Source organism: Sinocyclocheilus rhinocerous, unplaced genomic scaffold (assembly GCF_001515625.1).
Source record: "Sinocyclocheilus rhinocerous isolate Xijiao unplaced genomic scaffold, SAMN03320098_v1.1 scaffold310, whole genome shotgun sequence".
NCBI lineage: Eukaryota > Metazoa > Chordata > Actinopteri > Cypriniformes > Cyprinidae > Sinocyclocheilus > Sinocyclocheilus rhinocerous.
The window spans coordinates 2,282-13,609 of record NW_015666531.1 but is presented as its reverse complement, the minus strand read 5'-3'; the positions used below and the strand labels follow the sequence as shown (position 1 = coordinate 13,609).

The 11,328-nt window shown below is 39.3% G+C and overlaps 2 protein-coding genes across 3 annotated transcripts in view; both read right to left on the bottom strand.

Annotated features, from left to right (window-relative positions):
• LOC107732493 (uncharacterized) overlaps positions 1–3,516 on the bottom strand; it is a 9,945-nt gene extending 6,429 nt beyond the window's left edge. The window contains exons 1-3 of one of the 2 annotated variants that reach the window (XM_016543843.1): positions 3,441–3,516; positions 1,184–1,386; positions 1–246 (exon numbers count right to left, since the gene is read on the bottom strand). In XM_016543843.1, the coding sequence (XP_016399329.1) occupies positions 1–246; positions 1,184–1,362 (425 nt within the window). In that variant the 5' untranslated portion in view covers positions 1,363–1,386; positions 3,441–3,516. The remainder of the gene's footprint in view (positions 247–1,183; positions 1,387–3,440) is intronic. The other variant, XM_016543842.1, reaches the window with a different exon arrangement.
• A 2,612-nt stretch (positions 3,517–6,128) lies between these two features.
• LOC107732484 (MAGUK p55 subfamily member 5-like) lies at positions 6,129–10,699 on the bottom strand. Its single transcript, XM_016543831.1, has 4 exons — positions 10,574–10,699; positions 7,077–7,202; positions 6,799–6,960; positions 6,129–6,206 (listed from the first exon to the last, which is right to left on the bottom strand). Exons 1-4 carry the CDS (start codon positions 10,697–10,699, stop codon positions 6,138–6,140), a joined length of 483 nt encoding a protein of 160 aa, XP_016399317.1. The 3' UTR covers positions 6,129–6,137.
• Between the last annotated feature and the right edge of the window lie 629 nt (positions 10,700–11,328).

Genomic DNA, 11,328 nt, shown 5'->3' with positions numbered 1-11,328 from the left:
GGGCTGGGTTTGGGAAAGAGTTTGGCTTTAGATTTGTCTTTAGGCGGTCTGCCTCTCCGTCGAGGTAAAGAGATGGCTGGGGGTTTTTTCGGCGTGTGGGCCATTGCTGGTGCTGCTGGGGAGGGTTTCAAAGCATTTTTAGGTGGCCGTCCTCTCCGGCGTGGTAAAGACGATGAAGGCGAGGAGGATGAGTTCCTCTTTAGTTTTGAGCGCCTGAGAGGCTCCCATTCTTCAGAAGAATCAATACTGTAACATATAATGAATACACTTAATTGTTATATCACATTAAAGAGGTTTATTGTTATTCATTACACTTTAGGCAAAGGAAAGCATTAAAACCACAGGGAAAAAAACAGATTCATGAATGCAAACGATACATGCAAAAAATACATTGAATACAGTGCTTGCAAGACTGCTTTGCTATTCTTTGCCGTCTCATTTGATATTAATTCTGCTCAACACGTTTCATAATGAAGCGCTGCACTGTTTTCATTTACACACGAACAGCTCACAATCCAGTGTTTTCAGCGTCTCAGTTCACAGGAAATGCTGCTCTACATAAACTCATCACTAAATTTGCTCGGAGTTTGGGTCGCTTATAATGTGCATTTAAGAACCATATTCCCAAACTTTCAATGATAATTGCTTATAACCTGGCTGTTGACAACAAAAGCGAAACTTTACCGGCTCCCTGCTGTTGTACCGACAAACTAAACATTTGAAAATTAAGACATCCATAAATATTAGTACGGTAATTTTACAATTTAACAGTTTTACAGTAATTTTACAATAAAATAAATTTTATTATATTGTTGTTGTTTTTTTTAAATATCCAATTTTTTATATTACAGTGAAATATTACAATAGCAGCACCATTCCTCATTTAGTTTATTTTTTATTTAGTAGTAATAATCATTATCATTATTATTTTATAGTCATATTGATATATGAATCACAAAAAAACTTACTATACCATTTTAATAAACAAATATATAATTTCCTTTATTTCTTATTTTGTCTGGTCACGTGATTTCTGAATTGCACTCTGTTATTGCACATTGCATATTAATTACTTTACTGACCTTTACAGATTGCTTATTTTTTATTTATATCACATACGGCACACCAATGCCATGCATGTTGTACTTGGTAATTGCAATTATGAGTTCTTACTCCATCTTACCCTGGGATGCAGACACAGCAAACAGATTTTTCCTGAGTTGACAACTTGTCCGACTGAATCCGTGTTTGTGCCGTACAGGTTCTGTTCAAACTCGCCAGACTCTGTGAACTTCCCTGCAGCCAGGTCAGATTCAAAGCTCTGTCGTGATACAAAATTGTACTCCCTGCCGTTGACCTCATGTGCACGGGGCTTTCGTGTGGTGTCTGTGACACATGTTCAAAAATACATCTAAGTACAATGCAAAACAGTAGGCTGTGTATAAATACATGTCTGTTTGTATGCTTTAATTCCTGATTGTATATGCAACCCAGTTTTTCTTAAAGGAATCGTTCACCCAGAAATTAGAATTTGCTGAAAAGGCAAACTTCAGCATTCAAGGCCATTCAAGATGTAGATGAGTTTGTTTCTTCATCAGATTTGGAGAAATGTAGCATTGCATCACTTGCTCAGCAATGGATGCTCTGCAGTGAATGGGTGCCGTCAGAATGAGAGTCCAAACAGCTGATAAAAACATCACAATAATCCACACAACTGCAGTCCATCAGTTAACATCTTGTGAAGTAAAAAGCTGTGTGTTTGTAAGAAACAAATCCATCATTAAAGGGGTCATATGATGTTGCTAAAAAGAATATTATGTTGTGTATTTGGTGTAATGAAATGTGTTTATGCAGTTTAAGGTTAAAAAAAACACATTATTTTCCACATAATGTACATTATTGTTTCTCCTTTTTTCCCCCGCTTTTCTGAAACGCGTCGATTTTTACAAAGCTCATCGGTCTGAAAAGCGAGGTGTGCTGTGATTGGCCAGCTATGCAGTGCGTTGTGATTGGCCGAATACCTCAAGCGTGTGACGGAAATGTTACGCCCCTTTACCATACTGTGATGCCGTGTCCCGGCGCGACGACAAGAAACCAATAAAACCCATTATAAACGAGGCATTTGTTGCATCCAGTGGGGACATAATTACGGATTATAATGACTTATACTGTCTTTTTACGCGTTGCATCACGCCACGTAAACATAAAACCATGTCTGCATTTGTGATCGGAGAAATGACAAACAACAAGTGCTACTCTACACTGCTCAAAACTCGCGTTTGAATCGTCAGTGGCAAATTCTTTAAATATAAAAAACGTACTTACAGGCTGTGAGTCAGAACAGCCGGCATTGTAGTCTACTCTACCAGGATCAGGAAACAGTCCTCTATAAAATGTGCTGCACACATCTGAATATTTGGGTTAAACTGTTCTGGAACAGTGTTGTAAATACAACTTAACCACTGATTTCTAGTCATGTCCTCTTTTGGAAGACCAACAAAGTAGTTTTGCTTTCACAACGAAACACACGCTCACTAGAGTGAGCGGAGGGCTAAAGAACGGCGCAGCCGGCAGATTCGACGAAGGAGTGTCCGGCGGGCTTGCGGCAACCACATGTGACGACCCCGGGCTGGACTCCAAAGAGAAAGGAAAAATTGTAACACTCCAAAGAGAAAGGAAAAATTTAAATCGCATCATATGACCCCTTTAAGGCCTTTTAACTTCAAACCGAATCCTCTATCCATAATATTGCTTCCTCCAGTGAAAAAGACGTCGCGTCTGAATCAAGAGAGAAATCTGCACAGATCAAGCACCATTTACAAGCCAAAACAGCTTTAAACAAATATGTGGGTGGATTTTGATGTGAGAGACAACATGAGATGGATTTTTTCACTGGAGGAAGCGTTATTATGGATTACGGACTCATATTTTGGCCAGAAGTGACCGTTTAAAATGGCTTAATGATAGATTTGTTTCTTACAAACATTGAACTGGAGTAGTTATAGTAGTAGTAGTTATCCCTGGACTGGACTGGTGTGGATTACTTGTGGATTGTTGTGATGTTTTATGAGATGTTTGGACTCTCATTCTGACGGCACCCATTCACTGCAGAGGATCCATTGGTGAGCAAGTGAAGCAATGCTACATTTCTCCAAATCTGTTCCCATGAAGATACAAACTCAGCAAATTTTCATTTTTGGGTAAACTATTCCTTCAGTAATTAAATTATTAGTTCCGTTCCAAAACTTAGGAAAGCTGCCCACATAAGTATGATCTTACAGCATTACAACATAATGAGTCTCTTATGACATTTAATTTTAATATTGATGCAGCTCACTAGGTTTTGGAAGCGAGCCATTGTGCCTTCTCCTGTAATTTGGCTGTCATGTTAAACAACTTTGTCAAAAGTTGTAAAAAGTTGTAAAAAAGCATAATCTCACGTGGAACAGCACCAGCGAACCGGTCAGGCTCTAAAGAGAGCAGTCTTTGTCTCAGTTCATCATGTCCGCTGTTAGGTGGACCAATCAGAGCGATGGGGCGCTTGCGGTTGGGCGGCTGATGGTACAGTGCCACCTCCTCATAGGTCAGGATATCCTCAGTGTAATGCTCTGAACAATTACAAATATTCATTACTGATGAGTTTTTGCAAAATATAAATTTAATTAGTCTATGCCAGGGCTATTGAACTCAGCTCAACAAGAGTTTTCAAAGAAATTCCCAAACAATGAATGTCCACAACATGAGACAAAAGGTAAACCTGTGTTCCTTCTCAGCATGCCTTCTGTTTTTAAATGCAAATTGCAACTCAGGTGTGAAAAATGCTTTCATTGTTATTTCTTATTGCCCATCTTGCAGGAGAAGAAACCTCCCTTCATGAACGTCTGTCAGTTAGCTAACGACTCTTATATCCTCAGCCTTTCACCCACCCGAAACCATTCACACCTCAAACCCATCAGCTGAATCAAATTCACTCTAAAACGAGTGGAAAAAACTTTATACTTGCACTCAAGCCATAGCAAGGGAATTACAGTGGATCATTTGGATTTGCACCAGTAAACTACCACTCAGAACACCCTAGCAACCACATAGCAACACACTAGAAACCACTCAGAACACCCTAGCAACTGAATAGCAACACTCTAGAAACCACTAATAACACCCTAGCAACCGCATAGCAACACTAGAAGCCTCTCAGAACATCCTAGCAACTGCATAGCAACACCCTAAAACCACTAAGAACACCCTAGCAACCGCATAGCAACACTAGAAGCCACTCAGAACACCCAGCAACCACATAGCAACACACTAGAAATGACTAAGAACACCCTAGCAACTGCATAGAAGCCACTGAGAACACCCTAGCATCCGCATAGCAACACTAGAAGCCACTCCGAACACCCTAGCAACTGGATAGCATCACTAGCAGCCCCTCAGATCACCCAGCAACCGCATAGCAACACACTAGAAATGACTAAGAACACTCTAGCAACTCCATAGCAACATTAGGAGCCACTCAGAACACCCTAGCAACCGCATTGCAACACAAGAAGCCACTCAGAACACCCTAGCAACTGCATAGTAACACACTGGAAACCACAAAGAACCCCTAGCAACTGCACAACAACAACATGGCAACCACCCACAGCATTTTCATTGCACTAGAACTGATGACTAACAAAATAACAGCAGGAACAATTAGGTCAATTAAGGATGAATTTCAATTTTGATTCCATTTTTAAGAATTCAGCAGATACTCACCGATATTCTTACTAGGGTTAAACAAGAGTTTTTTCCTTTGCTTTTTGCCTTTCTTTGCACACCAAAGTTTCCCTGAGGAAAGAAGATCTGTTATCAGTGACACCAAACTTCAACATCAACAGCAACGTCTAAGTGTTTTAAGGATGATGAAAGCTCAAAGTTTCTGTTTGTGTCTCTATAGAAGTTTTTTTCTGGCAGGAAGTGAGTGAGTTTCAGACAGATGTGGTCCAGCTCACCTTTATACTCTTGATTTCTGTCTGTAATGGTTTTCTTCATGGCTTCTCTGTGCTGTTGGAAGCTCTTCCCTTGAAAGAACACAACAGATGATGACCACTGATGATCTTGTCTTACTATGGTACTAGACATGCAACGAGTTAGGGAAAGACTGTATTATTTGCTCTGGAAAACACAAAACTGTCAGTGTTAAAAAAAATTACACATGGCAATAGTGGCAAAAGTATATCTCAATATTTTTCTGACTTTTGACCAAAACCTAAATAAATATTAATTATTAATTAGATTAATATAATTACAAAATAAAAATAAGAAAAATAAGAACAGCACACAACAAAATTTGAAAAACGTATAACTTACAATATATATATATATATATATATATATATATATATATAAAATAGAAAATATTAAAAAAGCAAATTTAAAATATAAATAAACACAGTAATACTATTTAAATAATAATAAAATAACACTATAATCATTGAATCAGAGTTTAAACTTAATTGGCAAATAAAAAGTGTAAATTCATTGCAAATGCATGATGAATATCATTGTATGTCGCCCTAATCAGCAAAACATTAAATTATTTTTTCAATGGATTTACATGCACTTTTTTATGTCTCTATTCTGTAATTCAGCAGGCACTCTGCTAATTGTTCTAACCAGGTATAAGGCCAGCAAGGGGCTTCTGGTCCTCATGTCCGTCCCGGTACGCCTGCCACCAGTTGGGGTCGTCCTGGCTGGTGACATGTAGGACGTCTCCCTTTTGGAAGGAGAGGCCGAGCTCTCTGCATGGCACGTATGGGTCCTCAGATGGGTCATAGCTGAAGTTTGCCTTCACATGCATCTGTAAAGAAAGAGAACGAGGAGACCAGGACAAAGCTTATGTATAAGCTTTGTACCAAACCCTAATGAGCTGCTACCAAGCATAAAATCTATTCAAAATAGTAGTTATCAAAGGTATCAGCCTCATAAACTATCATACATTTTTCACAAGTATACTAATGTATAAGGCAATTCCAGAATGCATTGTGGCAAGAAGCCTACTAGGGTTTGAAACCGAGTTGAAGACAAGCCTAAACACACATTCAAAAGAAGGAATGAAAATGAAGAAATTACAGATGAAGTCATACCACAGTTGATCAGTGAGGAGATATTTTGTTTTGAGAATTTGGGATGAGGAGAAACGTGAGGGACCCATGCATGCAGGACTACAGACAAACCAGAAGAACACAGATGTAAACTGATTTTATTGTTTTGAAAGAAAAAAAACTAATAATTTATTTACCAAGGTTCATTAAATTGTTCATAAGTGACAGACAATTATGATGTTACAAAAGATTTCAAATAACTGCTGTTCTTCTGAACTTTCTATTCATCAAAGCACCTTGAAAATAAAATATATCATGGTTTCCACAAAAGATATGAAGCAGCACAACTGTGTTCAACACTGATAATAATCATAAATGTTTTCTGAGCAGCAAATCAGCATATTAGAATGTTTTCTGAAGGATCAAATCACACTGAAGACTGGAGTAATAAAGCTGAAAATTCTGCTTTGACCACAGCAATCAATTGCATTTTAACATATATTCACATAGAAAACAGCTATTTTACATTGTAATAATATTTCACAATATTACTGTTTTTACTGTATTTTAAATCAAATAAATAAAGTCTTCATGAACATGAGAGCGATCTCTAATTTATTTTATTTTTTTATTTGAGCAGTAGTATACCTTATATTAACAAATTATTTTGGTAAAGTAAGTTTCAAAGAGTTTAGGAATTTCTGGATCTCACCAGAATGTTGTGAACATCATTAACACTTTTTCCACGGACTGGAACACCATTGATCTCCAGGGTTTCATCTCCTTCACTGAGCAGGTTGCTTTTCTCAGTCGGCCCTCCGCTCACCACCCGACTGATGATTACACGGTCATGTTCGTTCCGAACGGTCACACCCTAAACAATGTTAAGGTGTAGCGGTACAACAAACACATCGTCAGAAACTACAGTGACATATTCAATGCGGCCCTTAGAGACTATGTATTATGTAGATGAATAACACAGACACTTACCAAAGGCATGTCACGAGTTTTCTCCAGGGAAGCCAGTTTGGTGGTGTTTTCATCCTGGTCCACGGATTCAATAGTTTCGACATCCAATTCTTGCTCGGCAATACAGTCATGAGCTTCCATCAGGGCCTGAGGAAGAGCCATGAACATGAACACTGGTGAATGGAGATGTCAGCATCGACTCTTTTGATTTGAGCCAGTAAGGAATCATCCAGAACACCTTAGCATCCGCATAGTAATACCCCAGAAACCATGTAGCAAATAGAACACCCCTGCAATTGAACAGCAACAAAAACCCTCATAGCACTTCAGCAACTGCATAGCAAACACCCTAAACACACTAGCAACTATTTTACAATCAACCAGAACACCATAGCAACTGCATATCAACATTTTAAAACACTTAGGACACCTTAACAAATTGCATAGCAACACCCTTAGAACCACACAGCAACTCCTTAGTAAACACAGGAAACACCCTATAGCAACTACCTAGCAACACCCTTGCAACCACCCTGAACACCATAGCAATTGCATAGCAACAATTTCAAAAACTTATAACAACTGCTTAGCGACACCCTTGCAGCCATCTAGCATCTCCTTAGTAAACACAGAAAACAGCCTATTGCAACTACCTAGCAACACCCTTATAACCACCCTGAACACCACAGCAACCGCATTGCAACATGTTATACTACTCAGAACACCTTAGTGACTAAATAGCAACTCCCTAGCAAACTCAGAAAATGCCCTATAACAGCTACTAGTAATGCCTTGCAATCACCCAGAACACCATAACAACTACACCACAACACCACATTTTAAAACAATTAGAACGCCTTAGACAATGCATCGCAACATCCTAGCAACCAACTATCAAACACAGAGATCACCCTAGCAACCACCTAGCGACAACCTAGAAATGCCCTTGCAACCACCTAGTACACCATAGCAATTACACCACATTTTAAAACACTTAGAACACCTAAGACATTGCATAGCAACAACCTATCAACTCCATATCAAACACAGAGTACACCCTAGCAATAGACTAACAACCCAGAACACCACAGCAACCACATAGCAACATCTTAAAACACTTAGAACAACCTGAGACCTGCATAGCAACACCCTAGCAACCACTCACAACGCCCTAGCATTATGTTGGCAACAAGTTACATAAAATAACCATATGCTTTGAAAAAAAGCCATGCTTTAAAATGTAATTTAAACAAGCAAACAGTCAAACATCTTTAAGCTAAGAAGCACCCAAACAAGTTCCCGCCCATGTCGTTTAACCTGAGACTCTGTCCCGGCCACAGGATTGGTCCTTTACCTCAGTGAAGGTGACAGGTGTCTCGTACCTTGCAATAATAACATCAGTTTCTGCCAAACGCGATGCACAGTTTAACCTGAACATAAACCCGCCATAATCTCCCACAGTGCTGTCAGTCATTATATCACCTCTTACCTCCTCATGCATTTATACCGTATGAAGAATAATAGCGCTGTGCTGTTTTAAACAGCCGCTGTGTGTGGTGACAGAACGCAGCAGGAGGGCTGAATATCTGCGGGGAGGGGAATCATATTGTGGCCTGTTCTGTGGCAGGTATCTGTTTCTAAGGCCGTTAATTGGATCTAACCTGTGGTGTGTACAAATAGACACATGGAGAGGTTGTTTTCACACCCTTGTTTTGGGCCTGAATATGTTAGACAACAATCAGGTCTTGATTCTTTGATCAACAACTATGCATCTACATCACTAGTTCAGGTGTGGCCTGATGTGGTTGCAGACAGAAAGATGCAAACAATAAATTGCAACTAACCATATCATCATGCATATTTCTGAAAACAAAATAAAAGGCTTAGCAGCTTTTAAATGGGAGGAGAAAATCCCTAGTGAACACAGAAAACACCCTATAGCAACTACAGCCTAGTAACACCCTTGCAACCAGGCAGAACACCATAGCAACCACATAGCAACACCCTAGCAACTACCTATCAAACACAGAACACCCAATAGCAACTACCTGGCAACACCCTTGCAACAGATAACTGCACAGAAACTGCATAGCAACACCCTAGCAACTACCTATCAAACACAGAGAACACCCAATAGCAACTACCTGGCAACAGCCTAGCAACACCCTTGCAACGAGGCAGAACACTACAGCAACCGCATAACAACATTCTAAAACAATTTAGAACCTGCATAGCAACATGCTGGCAACCATCTATCAACTGCCTATCAAACACAGAGAACACCCTAGCAACAGCCTAGCAACATTTTAAAACACTTAGAACACTTTAGAAACTGCATAGCAACACCCTAGCAACCACTTATCAACTCCTTATCAAACACGGAGAACACCCAAGCAACAGCCTAGCAATGTTTGCAATTACCCAGGAGACCCTAACAACTGCCTAGCAACATTTTTTAAAACACCTAGAACACTTTAGAAACTGCATAGCAACACCCTAGCAACCACTTATCAACTTCCTATCAAACACAGAGAACACCCTAGCAATAGCCTAGCAATGCTTGCAACCACCCAGGAGACCCTAGTTACTGCCTAGCAACATTTTTAAAACACGCAAAACACTTTAGAAACGGCATAGCAACACCCTAGCAACCACTTATCAACTCCCTATCAAACACAGAGGACATCCTATCAAGTAACTAGCAACAGCCTAGCAACTACCCAGAACACCATAACAACTGCATAGCAACATGCTATACCACTCAGAACACCTTAGAAGCTGCTTAGCAACACCCTAGCAACCACCTAGCAACTCCCAATCAAACACAGAGAACACCCTAGCAACAGCCTAGCAATGTTTGCAACAACCCAGGAGCCTCTAGCAACTGCCTAGGAACATTTTAAAACACTTAGAACACTTTAGAAACTCCATAGCAACACCCTAGCAACCACTCAAAACATCCTAGGTGGCAGCATCAATTTTTAGATTCAGAAAACGTAAAACTGAAGATATGGAGTATCATTTCCCAGGTAGTAAATTTAGGTTATAAAAACGTTGCGGGAATGTTGTTTTGAAATGTTTCTAAAGCAACAAAATGTCCAGTTTTCTTGTCATGATTATAATGCTATTTAAACGTTACAAAAACATTTCTTAGAAAGTTTGTCAAAGAACATCATAAAGACATTCCGAGAATGTTGTTCTTAAAATGTGTTCTCTCAACCTTATGAGAACGTTCATCAAGTAAAAGTAACATTAAGGACATTACAGGAATTTTGATTTTCTCTCAACTTTATGACAACTTATAGCAAATATTAATAAGGTTATAAGAACATGCCACAAATATTACGTTAAGCACGTTTTGTCTTAACATTTATTTAACCTTTAAAAAACGTTAGGGAAAGTTGTGGGAATGTTCACTGTTAGCTGGGTTGATGCTTGATGGTCAAAGGATGTGTGTCCAATCAAACTTCAGTAGAATGATGCAGACGTTGTGTGAGATTGATTCCTCGTGATTTTACCTGCAGGTGTGGTGACGTCAGCAGGCCTGTGAGTTCTGTGGCTTCAGTGTGTTTGCTGGACTGCAGGACACTCTCCACCTGAAGACCAAGAACAGCAGTCAACAACACTGATGAGTAGAGCTTCATCTAGACCTGTACAGCAACATCTAGACAAGCATCACTATGACTGTTGCTCATTCAAAATAACCTGATGAAAATCGAATAATTCTCCCTCGGATATTAAGCACAGATTTTAGGCCCCAAAATGAAAATTTACTGAAAATGTACCATCCAGGATGTAGATGAGTTTGTTTCTTCATCCAAACAGATTTGGAAAAGTGTTCACCAATGGATGCTCTGCAGTGAATGGGTGCCGTCAGAATGAGAGTCCAAACAGCTGATAAAAACATCACAATAATTCATAAGTAATCCACACCACACCAGTCCATCAATTAGTGTCTTGAGATAATGTCTTCTATAATTAAGACGTTGTTAAATTCAAAGTTCATAATCCGTAATAACGCTTCCTCCAGTGAAAAAGTGTTCTGGTCTGAATCAGGAGAGAAATCTGCACAGATCAAGCAGTGTTTACAAGCCAAAACCTTTCTAAACAAACATGTGGGTGGATTTTGATGGATTTGTTTCTTACAAACACACAGTTTTCACTTCTCAAGACATTAACTGATGGACTGGAGTGGTGTGGATTACTTGTGGATTATTGCAAAGACTACAGAATACCCAAGACGTGTCACTCGTATAGTTTTGAATGGGGAAAA

Bases quoted from the DNA above. Each gene is read 5' to 3' on its own strand.
- LOC107732484 (XM_016543831.1), bottom strand. From the start codon at position 10,699: ATGAAGCTCTACTCATCAGTGTTGTTGACTGCTGTTCTTGGTCTTCAG. The intron at 6,961-7,076 runs GTAAGTGTCTGT...AACATTGTTTAG, and splicing joins AAACTCGTGACATGCCTTTG to GGTGTGACCGTTCGGAACGA. The intron at 6,207-6,798 runs GTGAGATCCAGA...GTTTGTCTGTAG, and splicing joins ATGATGTTCACAACATTCTG to TCCTGCATGCATGGGTCCCT.